Source organism: Periophthalmus magnuspinnatus, chromosome 19 (genome assembly GCF_009829125.3).
Source record: "Periophthalmus magnuspinnatus isolate fPerMag1 chromosome 19, fPerMag1.2.pri, whole genome shotgun sequence".
NCBI lineage: Eukaryota > Metazoa > Chordata > Actinopteri > Gobiiformes > Gobiidae > Periophthalmus > Periophthalmus magnuspinnatus.
In genome coordinates, this window is record NC_047144.1 from 23,650,149 (window position 1) to 23,666,283 (window position 16,135).

At 47.0% G+C, this 16,135-nt stretch overlaps 1 protein-coding gene and 1 pseudogene across 1 annotated transcript; one reads left to right on the top strand and one right to left on the bottom strand.

Moving 5' to 3' along the window:
• LOC117387370 (26S proteasome complex subunit SEM1-like) overlaps positions 1-16,135 on the top strand; it is a 214,338-nt pseudogene that overhangs the window by 176,530 nt on the left and 21,673 nt on the right.
• On the bottom strand, positions 12,528-14,608 carry LOC129457156 (uncharacterized). Its single transcript, XM_055229414.1, has 5 exons — positions 14,416-14,608; positions 14,276-14,338; positions 13,653-13,939; positions 13,097-13,238; positions 12,528-12,994 (listed from the first exon to the last, which is right to left on the bottom strand). The coding sequence occupies exons 1-5, from the start codon at positions 14,606-14,608 to the stop codon at positions 12,528-12,530; spliced, it is 1,152 nt and encodes a 383-aa protein (XP_055085389.1).

A 16,135-nucleotide genomic window follows, 5' to 3' on the forward strand; every position in this document is an offset into this window, starting at 1 on the left:
ACTGAAAGAACTTATGTTTATGAAATGAGTAAGGTATTAATAAGAGAGAGAGGGAGAAAGAGAGAGTAAAGAGAAAAGAGAGGGAAGAGAGGGAGGTGGAGAGAGGGAATGAGCAAGTAATAGAGAAAGAGACAGGAGAAAGAAAAAAGAGAGTGAGTGGAAAAGAGAAGAGAGGGAGGGAGAGATAGCGAAAAGAGAGGAGAGCAAGAAGGAGAGAGAGAGAAAAGAGCGAGAGGAGACTGAACAAGCAAGAAAGAAAAGAGTGGAAAAGAGAAGGAAATAGAGGGAGAAAGCAAAAGAGGAGACAGAGAGAGAAGAGAGAGAGAGAGGAGCGAGAGAAGAGAGTGAATGAGCAAATGAGAAAGAGAAGCAGGAGAAAGAAAAAAGAGAGGGAGAGAGAGAGCAAAATAGAAAGAGAGAGAGAGAGAAAAGTGGTAGGAGAGAGTGAGTGAGAGGAGAGAGAAAGCAAAGAGAGAGTTGACTCCCAACTGCTCCCAGTCCAAAAATTCCACTAATTGGCATTGTTGTCACGTAAACTAAGAATAATGACTTCAGAAAGAGTTAAAAATGTAAAAGTGCATGAAAATGAGACTTTAACGAGATTCATCAGAGTTTGTTTCATCAGCGACAAAAACGACAGATGAGAGGGTGGCGCCACGTACCACGCACCACGGCGTCACATCCAACCTCTTCTGAGGCATGACATCTTTAAGAAGGTTAAGTACAAGAACGCAGGTCTAAACCAGGACTAAACCAAGACTAAACCAGGTCTAAACCAGGTCTAAACCAGGTCTAAACCAGGACTGAACCAGGACTAAACCAGGACTAAACCAGGACTGAACCAGGACTGAACCAGGACTGAACCAGGACTGAACCAGGACTGAACCAGGACTGAACCAGGACTGAACCAGGACTAAACCAGGACTGAACCAGGACTAAACCAGGACTGAACCAGGACTAAACCAGGACTGAACCAGGATTGAAACAAGATGAAACCAGGTCTAAATGAGGTCTAAACCAGGACTAAACATCCAACATGAGTCATCTCTGTTTTTGTATTGACTCCTGTGACATAGGTTGTTTTGTGAAGTGTCCAATGCAGCCAAACACCTCCCTCCCACCATCTGTGTGAGAACTAAACCAGGACTAAACCAGGACTAAACCAGGTCTAAACACATTCAGCTCCAGATGGACTGTTTGTCTCCGTCGTCCCACTCTGTCTTGACGAGCGTCGTCTTCCTCAGGTTCAGTGTGAGGCTCAGACACTAAACGCTCCAGTTCAAAGGTGGAAACAGTAAAGTAGCTGTTAGCATCACCAGCTCCTCTGGATCAACAGCGACACGAGTCTGGACCAGAAGGAACAAAACCTGACGTGATGGAACAAAAGGGAGTCCCCCGTTTAGACTGAAGAGGTCGAGTTCTGAAACCAACGGGATTTTATCTGGTTCAAACGAGTCACGATAAGAAAACGTCAAATGTTTCCGTCCTGTAAATGTGACTTTTATTAGTATCGATACCTGTGAACAAAGACGATCCAGTTTAGACACTAGTTTTGGTGTCGATTCGTATCTGATTTTCGATATTTTTGATATTTCTGGCATCTTGATTTACTAATTCTAAGATAAATACATGTGCCTGCAGTATATATGGAAGGTCACTCATAAAACGTGTCCACAGTCACATCTCAGGACGCTCTTCTGTCCTTTTCCGGAGAGTTTGTTGCTTCATTGTTCACTTTGTCTGTGTGGAGCTCATTAAACTCTTCTGACTTTATGTTTCAGAGTCTTGGTCCTATTTGACACTTACACCAGAAACAAACATTCTTACAGTAGTAGTAGTAGTAGTAGCAGTAGCAGTAGCAGTAATAGCAGTAGTAGTAGTAGTAGTAGTAGTAGTAGTAGCAGTAGTAGTAGTAGCAGTAGTAGTAGTAGTAGTAGTAGAAGAAACACATTCAGAAAAGCCTCATTTCTGTCGTGTGAATGTGACTCTTTAGTATCGATACTCGCTCAAACGAGTCCCAGCTTCAACACTCACTCTGGTATCGATTCTTATCTGATTCCCGATACTTCTGACTCTCATATTCCCTCGTATCACTCGCCGCGTGTACACACTGCAGTCGCACAGGGAGCAGTACTACTGAGCCACTACTACAGGGCCACTACTACTGAGCCACTACTACAGGGAGCACTACTACAGGGAGCACTACTACAGGGCCACTACTACAGTACTACTGGGCCACTACTACTGGGGCACTACTACTGGGCCACTACTACAGGGCCACTACTACAGGGAGCACTACTACAGGGCCACTACTACAGTACTACTGGGCCACTACTACTTGGCCACTACTACTGGGCCACTACTACAGGGCCACTACTACAGGGCCACTACTACAGGGCCACTACTACAGGGCCACTACTACTGAGCCACTACTACAGGGAACACAACTACAGGGCCACTACTACAGGGCCACTACTACAGGGAGCACTACTACAGGGCCACTACTACAGTACTACTGGGCCACTACTACTGGGCCACTACTACAGGGAGCACTACTACAGGGCCACTACTACAGTACTACTGGGCCACTACTACAGGGCCACTACTACAGTACTACTGGGCCACTACTACAGGGCCACTACTACAGGGCCACTACTACAGGGCCACTACTACTGAGCCACTACTACAGGGCCACTACTACAGTACTACTGGGCCACTAATACAGTACTACTGGGACACTACTACAGGGCCACTACTACAGGGCCACTACTACAGTACTACTGGGCCACTACTACAGGGCCACTACTACTGGGCCACTACTACAGGGCCACTACTACAGGGCCACTACTACTGAGCCACTACTACAGGGCCACTACTACAGTACTACTGGGCCACTACTACAGGGCCACTACTACAGTACTACTGGGCCACTACTACTGGGCCACTACTACAGGGCCACTACTACAGGGCCTCTACTACAGGGCCACTACTACAGGGCCACTACTACAGGGCCTCTACTACAGGGCCTCTACTACAGGGCCACTACTACAGTACTACTGGGCCACTAATACAGTACTACTGGGCCACTACTACAGGGCCACTACTACAGGGCCACTACTACAGTACTACTGGGCCACTACTACAGGGCCACTACTACTGGGCCACTACTACAGGGCCACTACTACAGGGCCACTACTACTGAGCCACTACTACAGGGCCACTACTACAGGGAACACAACTACAGGGCCACTACTACAGGGCCACTACTACAGGGAGCACTACTACAGGGCCACTACTACAGTACTACTGGGCCACTACTACAGGGCCACTACTACAGGGAGCACTACTACAGGGCCACTACTACAGTACTACTGGGCCACTACTACAGGGCCACTACTACAGTACTACTGGGCCACTACTACTGGGCCACTACTACAGGGCCACTACTACTGAGCCACTACTACAGGGCCACTACTACAGTACTACTGGGCCACTACTACAGGGCCACTACTACAGGGCCACTACTACAGTACTACTGGGCCACTACTACAGGGCCACTACTACTGAGCCACTACTACAGGGCCACTACTACTCAGCTACAGGGCCACTACTAAAGTACTACAGGGCCACTACTACAGGGCCACTACTACAGGGCCTCTACTACAGGGCCTCTACTACAGGGCCACTACTACAGGGCCACTACTACAGGGAGCACTACTACTGAGCCACTACTACAGTACTACTGGGCCACTACTACTGGGCCACTACTACAGGGCCACTACTACAGGGCCACTACTACAGGGAGCACTACTACAGGGCCACTACTACAGTACTACTGGGCCACTACTACTGGGCCACTACTACAGGGCCACTACTACAGGGCCACTACTACTGAGCCACTACTACAGGGCCACTACTACAGGGAGCACTACTACAGGGCCACTACTACAGGGAGCACTACTACAGGGCCACTACTACAGTACTACTGGGCCACTACTACTGGGCCACTACTACAGGGCCACTACTACAGGGCCACTACTACAGTACTACTGGGCCACTACTACTGGGCCACTACTACTGGGCCACTACTACAGGGCCACTACTACTGAGCCACTACTACAGGGCCACTACTACAGTACTACTGGGCCACTAATACAGTACTGCTGGGCCACTACTACAGGGCCACTACTACAGTACTACTGGGCCACTACTACAGGGCCACTACTACTGAGCCACTACTACAGGGCCACTACTACTCAGCTACAGGGCCACTACTAAAGTACTACAGGGCCACTACAACAGGGCCTCTACTACAGGGCCACTACTACAGGGCCACTACTAAAGTACTACAGGGCCACTACTACAGGGCCACTACTACAGGGCCTCTACTACAGGGCCACTACTACAGGGCCACTACTACAGGGCCTCTACTACAGGGCCTCTACTACAGGGCCACTACTACAGGGCCACTACTACAGGGAGCACTACTACTGAGCCACTACTACAGGGAGCACTACTACTGAGCCACTACTACAGTACTACAGGGCCACTACTACAGGGCCTCTACTACAGGGTCACTACTACAGGGCCACTACTACAGGTAGCACTACTACTGAGCCACTACTACAGGGAGCACTACTACTGAGCCACTACTACAGGGCCACTACTACTAGGCCACTACTACTGAGCCACTACTACAGGGCCACTACTACTGAGCTACAGGGCCACTACTAAAGTACTACAGGGCCACTACTACAGTACTACTGGGCCACTACTACAGGGCCACTACTACTGGGCCACTACTACAGGGCCACTACTACTGAGCCACTACTACAGGGCCACTACTACTGAGCTACAGGGCCACTACTAAAGTACTACAGGGCCACTACTACAGGGCTACAGGGCCACTACTACAGGGCCTCTACTACAGGGCCACTACTAAAGTACTACAGGGCCTCTACTACAGGGCCACTACTAAAGTACTACAGGGCCACTACTACAGGGCCACTACTACAGGGCCTCTACTACAGGGCCACTACTACAGGGCCACTACTACAGGGCCTCTACTACAGGGCCTCTACTACAGGGCCTCTACTACAGGGCCTCTACTACAGGGCCACTACTACAGGGCCACTACTACAGGGAGCACTACTACTGAGCTACTACTGCAGGGCCACTACTACTGAGCCACTACTACAGTACTACAGGGCCACTACTAAAGTACTACAGGGCCACTACTACAGGGCCTCTACTACAAGGTCACTACTACAGGGCCACTACTACAGTGACCACTACTACTGAGCCATTACTACAGGGCCACTACTACTGAGCCACTGCTACAGTACTACTGGGCCACTAATACAGTACTACTGGGCCACTACTACAGGGCCACTACTACAGGGCCACTACTACAGGGCCACTACTACAGGGAGCACTACTACTGAGCCACTACTACAGGGCCACTACTACTGAGCCATTACTACAGTACTACAGGGCCACTACCAAAGTACTACAGGGCCACTACTACAGGGCCACTACTACAGGGCCTCTACTACAGGGCCACTACTACAGGGCCTCTGCTACAGGGCCACTACTACAGGGAGCACTACTACTGAGCCACGACTACAGGGCCACTACTACTGAGTCACTACTACAGTACTACAGGGCCACTACTAAAGGGCCACTACTAAAGGGCCACTACTACAGGGTCTCTACTACAGGGCCACTACTACAGGGCCACTACTAAAGTACTACAGGGCCACTACTACAGGGCCTCTACTACAGGGCCTCTACTACTGAGCCTCTACTACAGGGCCACTACTATAGGGCCTCTACTACAGGGCCACTACTACAGGGCTACTACTAAAGTACTACAGGGCCACTACTACAGGGCCTCTACTACAGGGCCTCTACTACTGAGCCACTACTACAGGGCCACTACTACTGAGCCACTACTACAGTACTACAGGGCCACTACTACAGGGCCACTACTACAGGGCCACTACTACAGGGCCTCTACTACAGGGCCACTACTACAGTACTTTCTCCATGTAAGCCAATAAAAACTATAGTATCAGATTAGCTCAGAATTTATGGCCTGGTCCAATCGCACAAATGTCGTTCCATCTAATAAGGCGTCTGTGCCAAATGAACGTGGCTCCATTTCATTACCACGAATAAACCGTTGGCTGTTTTACTTTAAACTATGAGAAAATGAAGCGCTCGGCTGTTTCCAGGTCACATGACTCTGCCCTGTTTTTGTATCAACTCCCGTCACGTCATCATTCAAAATATCGAAGCAGGAAACGTTTATTTTCAGGAGATTTTTGTCGTTTTTATGTGATTTTATAAGATTTGAGCTGTGGAAGGTTAATAGTCGTAAAGTCGTTGTGTTGTTTATTGTGTTGTTGTTTGTGTCTTTTGATGATGTTTATTTAAAAATGTGTTTTTGGGATGGTCCTGTTTTGTGTCACTGATGCACAGACGTTTCTGTGTCAGTGTTTATTGATATTTGTTTGTGGAGATAAATCTTAGTTAAAAATGTGGAACTGTGACAGATCGATCCAGGCGTCCAAACAGAAGCATCTCTGATCCTGAGAACTGAACCAGGACCAAACCAGGACTGAACCAGGACTAAACCAGGACTACACCAGGACTAAACCAGGACTAAACCAGGACTAAACCAGGACTACACCAGGACTACACCAGGACTACACCAGGACTAAACCAGGACTAAACCAGGACTAAACCAGGAATACACCAGGACTAAACTAGGACTAAACTAGGACTACACCAGGACTACACCAGGACTACACCAGGACTACACCAGGACTACACCAGGACTACAACAGGACTACACCAGGACTAAACCAGGACTAAAACTGGACTAAACCAGGACTAAACCAGGAATACACCAGGACTAAACTAGGACTAAACTAGGACTAAACTAGGACTAAACTAGGACTAAACTAGGACTAAACTAGGACTAAACTAGGACTAAACTAGGACTAAACTAGGACTAAACCAGGACTAAACCAGGACTAAACCAGGACTGAACCAGGACTACATCAGGACTAAACTAGGACTAAACCAGGACTAAACCAGGACTGAACCAGGACTGAACCAGGACTAAACTAGGACTAAACCAGGACTACACCAGGACTAAACTAGGACTAAAACAGGACTAAACCAGGACTAAACCAGGTCTAAAACAGGATTGAACCAGGACTAAAATAGGACTAAACTAGGACTAAACTAGGACTAAACCAGGACTAAACCAGGACTAAACCAGGACATAACCAGGACATAACCAGGACTAAACTTGGGCTAAAACAGGACTAAAAGAGGACTAAAACAGAACTGAACCATGGGTAAACGAGGACTAAACGAGGACTAAAATGGGACTGAAACAAGATGAAACCAGGACAAAACCACTACTGAACTAGGACTGAACCGGAACTAAAACAGGACTAATCCAGGACTAAACCAGGACTAAAACAGGACTAAACCAGGAATACACCAGGACTAAACTAGGACTAAACCACAACAAAACCAGGACTACACCAGGACTAAACTAGGACTAAAACAGGACTACACCAGGACTACACCAGGACTAAACCAGGACTAAACCAGGACTAAACCAGGACTAAACCAGGACTAAACCAGGACTAAACCAGGACTAAACTAGGACTAAAACAGGACTAGACCAGGACTAAACCAGGACTAAACCAGGACTAAACCAGGACATAACCAGGACTAAACTTGGGCTAAAACAGGACTAAAAGAGGACTAAACCAAGACTAAAAGAGGACTAAAACAGAACTGAACCAAGATGAAGACAGGACTAAACTAGGACTAAACTAGGAACAAACCAGGACTAAAACAGAACTGAACCATGGGTAAACGAGGACTAAACGAGGACTAAAACGGGACTGAAACAAGATGAAACCAGGACAAAACCACTACTGAACCGGAACTAAAACAGGACTAAACTGAACCAAGCTGAAACCAGGTTTAAACCAAGACTAGACCAGGACTAAACCAAGATAAACCCAGGTCTAAACCAGGTCTAAACCAGGTCTAAACCAGGTCTAAACCAGGTCTGACATGCATCTTATTTCACTCGTGTCACTGGTGAAATCACTAAAACCACATTGAGAAGCTGGTGAAGTGTCAGAACTTCTCCAGTGTCTCAGGAACTAAACCAGATCTAAACGTGGACTATGTAGGGACTTGGTCTAATTTTAAGAACACACATCTAGGCACACAAACCAGGACTAAACCAGGACTAAACCGGGTCTAAACTTCCCATAGGTTCCATGAGTCATCCCTGTGTTTGCATCGACTCCAGTGACATAAGCTCGTTTAGCAAAGTGCCCGGTGTCTCCAAACAGCCCCGTCCCTGCGCCCTGCCTCCATCTGCGCGAGACAAATCCAACTTCACCGACGCTTTTCAAGAATAAACGTAAACACAGCGTTAAAACGAGTCATGTTCGTGGTGCCAGGGGCTGACCACGGCGCATACAACACTGTGCTCACCTCGTGTCCGCTCGTCTCTCCAATAAAACCCATAAAGAAACCGTGCGTAATGGAACGTGACAGTGTTGTGCAAACTCTCCGGGCTCATACACGCGTGTTTCACCCATCATTCCCCGGGTTACGTGCCTTCCCCCAGACTGCGGGTGGCATAAGGAGCCGTGAGGAGGGGGGGAAGGAGCCGTGAGGAGCCGTGCGCGCGGGGTTGGACTTGATGAATGTGCAGTTTGTAGAAAAGGAGGAGACGTGAAAGCAAAAAGAAGTGTGAGCTCTTACCAATGTGGATGATGGAGTCTGCGCGCGCGGTACTGTTGCAGTGCCATGTCCACAGCGCAGCAAACACCACGATCAGCGTCTCCATCTCGGGTCGGAGCCCAAATGCGCATCCAGCACGTCGCTTTGTCACGGCGTAAAATCCACAAACGCGAGAATGGCAACAGGAGAGAGAGACAGAGGCGAGGTAAATCCCAAAGAGGCGCAAAATAAAGGACAACACCAGAACGGAAAGGTTTAGAAGAAGAAGAAGAAGAAGTATTCCCAGAAGAGCTCCGGAGAATCAGCGGTGACAGGAGGCAGGGCGAGCCGAGCACAGGAGGCAGGACGCGGGGAAGAGGGATGTGAGGAGACCCCCGGTGGTGTCCGCTGGAGATCCAAGCAGCTCCGAGTCTGGGACGCACTGCAAACTGCGGAGGAGGCACCAGTCTATCCCTCTCTCCTCTCTCTCCTCTGCTCTCTCTCCCCCCCTCCTCTCTCTCTCTCTGTGGTGATTTCTCGGTGACTAAAGCGAAGCTAAATGTGGTGTTTTTAAATGTTTACTGTGGCTCATAAATGTTTGCTTCGGCCATAAATGATGTCGTTTCACTGTTTTAAAGATCCGCTCGAGTGTGTTTCATTTCGTCACAACGTGTCACGATCACAATCACAGTCAATCAGAGCAGTGTGTGAACATCACCCTCTCCTCTTTCCTCTCGTCTCCCTTCTCCTCTCTCCCCTTTCCTCTTCTCTCCTCTCTTCCCTTTCCTCTCCTCTTCCCTCCCCTCTCCGCTCTCCCTTTCTCTCCTCTGTTCTTCCCTCCCCTCTCCTTTCTCCCTTCTCTCCACCCCTCTCGCCCCCGCTCACTCCCATCCACTCCTCTGTCCTCCGCTCTCTCTTCCCTCCCCTTTCTCCTCTCTTCCCTCTTCTCCCTTCTCTCCTCCCCTCTCCACTCTTTTCTCCACCCCCTCTCTTCTCTAACCCTCTCTCTCTCCTCTCCCCTTTCTCCTCTCTCATCTCCTTTCTCCTCTCTCCCTTCTCTCCACCCCTCTCTCTCCTCCCTCTCCATTCTTGCCGTCTCTCTCCCGCCTCTCCTCCTCGCTCCCCTCTCCTTTCACCTGTCCTTTCTCCTCCCCTCTCTCATCTCCTTTCTCCTCTCCTCTCTCTCTCTCCCCTCTTCTCTCCCTCCACTCCCCTCTTCTTTCTCCTCTCTCCACCCCCGTCTCCCCTCCTCTGGTCTAAACTTTTGAGTGACAGCTGTGCAGCTCATCTGTGATTGGCTGATCTGACTCGGGGGGCGGGTCTTTGGATCTGGAGTCACTGATGAACTTTATTATAAATTACAGATTGAATAATGTGTTTTCTTGGAGCTTTTGCATAATGTGAGGACGTGTGCGCTGTTTGTTGACCACACTGACCTGTGTGTGCGTCTGCTCATTACACACAACAATAACACACTGTACCATTGTAATCACATTATATTCAAACGCACACAGAGAGAGTTTAAGGTTTGCACATTTGGAATCAGACCAGTACCTTTTATTTGAATTAAAATCTAAATAAATAAGATTACAACGACACAACAGAATGTGGCCTATTTCTTTAACAATAAATCATAATATAAAAGTTAAAGTTTATAAGAGACACAGATCAGAGCTGGTTAAATAAAGACAGTGATGTTTTAATGTCATTTCTGTCAGGGGCGTTCACCGCTTGCTCGTCTCCGTGGAGCTTTTCCTTCAAGTTTACAGGTCTGATCTATGGAGAGTAAGCAAGTTTGTGCATGTTTTAACGTTTAAACTAAAGAAATGCGAGATAGATGTTGTACTGGTAATAGCACACTGCGGGAAAGCAAGAACATCTCTACGGAAATGAACCAGAAAAGTGTGCGATCCTTTAATAAATTCATGTTGAGATGATTATAGTCTGTTGGAATAGACTGTATATATAAACGTTTTTCTTTATAGGGTCTACGGCTGCTGGGCTGTCGACACGTGAACATGAAGAGGAGACAGCAGACTGGTGTCCCGAGCGGCTCTCTCAACAATGTTTCAGTGTCGTTAGCGCCTCTTTTCAGACAGATATAAGCCAGCGTCCAGCAGTAATCCGACCAGAACTGAAGAAGCGGCTTCGAAACGACTTCACTCCTACAACGATTTGTCCAGTTCACAGATTTAAACTTCGCCTTTTGCTAATTACGGAAAAACATTTAAGAACTTCTGTTAAAAACCATGTCGTTTTAACTCTGATGGAACAGAAGCAACGCAGCAACACACAAGAGCAGAACAAAATCCCTATAATTATCTCATTAACACGTCCGGCCTGTTTGATTGGTCCGAGTTGGTGAAATTAGAGTGTGTTTGTGAGCAATGAGCCGGGAGCTGTTTTAAAACACACAGCTCGGGGCAATCAGAGAAAAACATAAACATCTTAATGCACCTTCATCCGTGTGATGCTCAGAAATCAAACCCTTTTTTTTTAATCTAATGTAGAAAACTGACTTTGATGCAGCTCAGTTTTGTTAAGGAAAAGTACAGATACAGAGGTAAAAAGTAAATGTAAAAGTATCACATGAAAACTATGACTTACGTAAAGGTATTTGAGTTTAAGTCCCTGTTTAAAAATGTACTTTAAGAGTAAACAATAAAAGTATTTCACACAAGTGTTCATTTGTTAAAGCCTGAAATGTGGTGAAAAAAAAAAGATACAGATTTTGGTCACAGTAAAACAATGAATCAGTGTCTTAATTTTTCTCATGAATTTTGTGTATTTATTTTTGTTTTACTCAAAGCCGAAGCTTGAAGTCGAAAACTTTAGTGAGGATTTTTCCAGAAACATGGTAAAAATAACCCCAAAAATCATATGAAAAGTATTTTTTACTTTTCAGGCCAGTTAAAAAATGTAGTGGAGTAGAAAGTACAGATACTGCTCTTAGATTTAGAGATGTAAAAGTAATAAGTATCCACTGTTAAATGTACTTAAGTAAAGTACAGATATCTAAAAATTCTACTTAAATACAGGACTTTACTTGTTACCTTCCACCACTTTGCATGGCCAAAATGAAAAAAAATAAACGGGAACATTTTATTACAGTGTTAAGACAGTGTTATTACATACACTTAACAAGGGGGAAAACTTTTTTTTTCACGAAAAATTAGGAGTATTTTACAAAATTAAACTCATTTGTATTTACAGTGGTCCCTCATTTATCCGCAAACTATCAGCTTTATTTTTTACAGTTACTCTATATGTTTTTGGCAGTAAAACCCCTCACCACACACTTTATACACTTTTCTCACACAGGCATTAACATTTTCTCACATTTCTCTTGTGTTTAATTCATTAATAGTGACTCTCGTGTATTTCACAGTTCCTCTGACTGCGTCTCTTCGTCCTGGCGCCACTTGGCTGTAGTGTCGATCGAACATTTATCCCTGAGACTGATGGACAACGGTCTGCAGTCCCTTAGCCAATCAGGACGCAGAACACAATGCACGTTCAAACGATGTAAAAAAAACATGTAAAATTGCACACAAAAAATCCACAAAACAGCAAAAGGTGAAACATGATGTAGTGAGGGACAACTCTATTACAAATTATCACAGTAAATCAGTCATAAAAAGTAGTGGCAATTCACATCAAACAAACTAATTAAATATTTTTCAGTGAGAGAAAAGCTAAAATCAAAAGTCCAGTGATAATTCTCACTACACGATTGTACAAACGCAGCATCAACTCCCTCAGTGTTTGTCCGCTAGTCTCTGTAACAGCGCTATAACTGTGTCCTGTTTGGACGACAGCAGCTCCAGAGCCGTGGCCGCTCTGCCCAAAGACTCGACCATCCTCTGCTCCCTCCGCTCCCTCCTCTTCTCCGCCCTGCGTCGTTCCACCCGGTCCACGTCGGCCTGCTCCTCCTGCCTCTTCAGAACCTCCATGACCGACGCTGTGGCGGACTGCTCCTCCTCGTCGCCGCCGCCTTCGTTTTCAGCTCCAGACGACGGCGCGAGTGAGACAGAGGCGGCCGACCAGCGACAGGCGTTGGACGTGTTTCTGTTCGTCTGCGCGCTGCGGAGACGGAGTGGGAGGATGCCGGTGGGCGGGGCTTTGTGGGTGATGCGGTGGGCGTTGTTGAGGTCCACGTTACCGGACGGTGCTGTATTTGAGGAGGGGGACGCGTTGCCGGCGGTGGACTGGAGACCGCTCGCAACTATATCACCATTGAGGAAAATTAAGGGCTTAATGTCGGCGGAGTTGTTGGGGTTAATGGTCACCGTGGTAACAGAGGAAACAGAGGACGCTGAGAGCTTACCGTCGGGGGTTTGCGCGGCGGTCTGGGGAAGATGGGGTTTGACGACGACTTTGGTCACAGGGCCGGGCGGAGGGTTGGACAGTTTGGTGCGTTTGTTGTTGATCTGAGAGCCCACAGTGTCAGAGAGTGTGGCCTCCATCAGCTGGAAACAGGAGAAAACTCTTCAGTATGTGATTCTGCACTTTTCTCTTTTAAAGTTTATTTTATTACTATGATTATTTATGTTTGTATGTGTTTGTTATTACGTAAAACACTGAATCACTTTGTGTACAAGTTGTGCTATAAAAAAATAAACTTGTCTTGGCATTCAGCTGTTCACAAAACTAAAAGTTTTGTATCTGTGGGTTTCAGAAGTGCAAATTAGGACCGTTGCCATAGATATAAGTAATTTAAAACTTAATAAATTATAACTTTTGAATGGGAGCAAGCTGAAACTCATAAATAGTCCAATATATAGTTCTCGCTACAACATTTATCACTTCTTTATTAAGTGTGTCCTCTGTTACGAGATGTAAATACAGAGGTTCCTTTAAACTGTTGTAGTGACATAACTCACGTCAAAAAACTCCCATGATGTCTTGGCGTGGCCCATGTCCCGGCCGCGCTCCTTCACCCTCTTGTAGGTGACAATGAGGTTGTTCCATTTGCGGCGGATTTTCTCTACAGGATGCACATGTCCTTCAGCCGCCATTTCTTCTTGGACGTTCTGGAAGAGCTGGGAGCGTTCCCAAGTGTCGTACAATCCCCAGAGTCGACCCACAGCCTCGATCAGACACAGCACGGCTCTGGAGGAGAAGTCTGAGCTGGAGGGCTTGTCCGAGGGGCCAGAGGACATCCCAGCGGCTGTAACAGAGGAGGGAGTCAGCACCGCCACAGGTGGGACCCAGAACTCACATTTAACTCAGTTTGTTCAGCCACAAAACTGTGTCTTACTCTGATGAACAGAACTGATCACTTCAAGATGATTCACTGGATTAGCAGGAGCTAAATCAGGTACAAATCATCTTTTCTTTTATAAGATTAATAAATTTGTACAAGAATAAAGAGAAAGAGAAAGATCGGAAGAAAAGGCTGAGACGTGGATGAAAGGGAAAATAACTTTTCTGTAAAACTGTAATAAATATAAAATCGATGCTAGTGGTGCTGGAGTCTGCCCTGTGAGAAACATCTGCTCTGTACCTGGTGCAAACCTGAGCCACGGGCTCCAGTCTGCGGCGGTGAATTGTTCAGTGTTTACAGGGTCTGAAAAGGGAAAAAAACAAACTTTAACCCAGAGTCACACACAGTTGTCTGCAGCTCTGCTGTGATGATGCACTCACACAGCAGCTCTGCGCTGGTGGAGGCGTTGTGTTCCTCCTCTTCAGAGCCTCCTCCTCCTCCGCGGCTCACGCCGGGAGTCGCAGGAGGCTCCTCGCTGTTCTCTGCTGTAAACGGCCTCTCCTCATCCTCATCCAGGGCAAAGTTCGTTCTCGTAGTTACGCGTCCGCTGCTCCGTCCCGGTGCAGTCTCCATGTCTCACGTAAAACACATGAGCCGCCCAGACTGCGCCTCAATGCGCCTCAATGCGCCTCAATGCGCCACCCTGCGCAGGTGGAGATTTAGGAGAAAGTTTGTAGATGGAGGATGATCGTCCGTGAAAACTACTCGGAGTTTATTTCACTTCAACAAACAGACAGTTCAAACTGTTTCCTCTCGACGCACATGCGGCTCTTCAGTGTTTCTCACAAGAGAAATGGCTGTCCTCAGTCTTCGGATGCGCAGAGCGACTGCGCAGCTCTCTGCGCAGCTCTGTGCGCACTGCCGCTGCCGCTGACGTCACAGCCAGCAGACACGAGCCTGAGCCGACCCCGGATCAGCAAAAAAGAGCCGCAGTGACAGTAGAAGAGCCGGTGCAGCAGTACATGAGTCGCTGCAAGAGAACAAGAGCCTCTGGTGTTTCTGGAGTGCCATGTATATATGCACCAGATGGAATCAAAGTTGGTTTGGGAATTTTTTGTAGAAACTGAATTTTAAATGCCAAATATGCCTCACGTTTTCAGTGTTTTGAAAATATTCCTTTGTTTAGATTATTAAAATGGCTTGAAACCTGAGAATCTGGCATCCTAAAGTCACAGAGAGGCGAGCGACAGGATGTGCCAGCGAAACAAGGGTCAAAACCACAGCAACGCCTCTGATCCTTGTCAATGCTTCACTCCATATAATCTATAATATTTTTTTGTTGGCAGGGTGTGGCTCTTTTAGTGAGGAGCAGATGTAGAGAAGGGAACAACTGCTTTATGAACCGGGCAAAGGTTCATAAAAACAGATGAGGTAAACATTTACTTAAGTGCTCAGTTACTTACAAATAAAACCTGTTCACTGAGTAAACTGAAATTTACTCAAAACTCAACACTTTTGAACATTTGGTGCATCAGTGTAGGCCGTCACTAAAATAATGTTTCTTGTAACTGAGTTTTATTTTAACGTCTAATATATATTTTAGTGTTATCTTTTGTGATAAAGGACACATTTTTTTCAGGTGCTGGAGCGCTCCCAAGAGGTCATGTGAGAAGCTGCGTCAGAAGGATCAGGGGGGATCGCTGACCTCCTCCTCAACTCCAACCAAGAGCATCTGCTACAGAACAGACTGCAGGCGGAGCAGGAGAGGATGGAGCACAGGAGGAGGAGGAGGAGGATGAGACGGTCTATGTTTCAAGTTCAAGACAAAAAGGATTCTTGAATGCATTCTCATTTACAGTGTGTGTCTGCTCGTTTCTACTTCAGACATCAGCTTCAGAAAAAGGAGTGGGCGCTCGGTGCAGAAGGCTCAGCTCAGAGGGAAGTTCACCGGCCAAATGCACCAGAACGTCCTGGATGGAAAGACAAAGACTCTGACAACGGGTTACTTTTTTTTTATCCTCTTGTGTCTGTGCTGTAGTGGGTAGGCACTATAGGGAGTATGTACTATTGGGGGTACGTACTATAGGAGGTATGTGCTATAGGAGGTATGAAATGTAGGGGCTGTGCTGTAGGAGGTATGTGCTGCAGGGCGTATGTACT

Excerpts from the sequence above, each read along its gene's own strand:
- LOC129457156 (XM_055229414.1), bottom strand. The coding sequence starts at position 14,608 with ATGGAGACTGCACCGGGACGGAGCAGCGGACGCGTAACTACGAGAACG. Across the intron at positions 13,239-13,652 it reads CATCATGGGAGTTTTTTGAC|CTGATGGAGGCCACACTCTC; the intron begins GTGAGTTATGTC and ends TCCTGTTTCCAG. Across the intron at positions 12,995-13,096 it reads CGCCGCGCAAACCCCCGACG|TTGCGAGCGGTCTCCAGTCC; the intron begins GTAAGCTCTCAG and ends ATGGTGATATAG.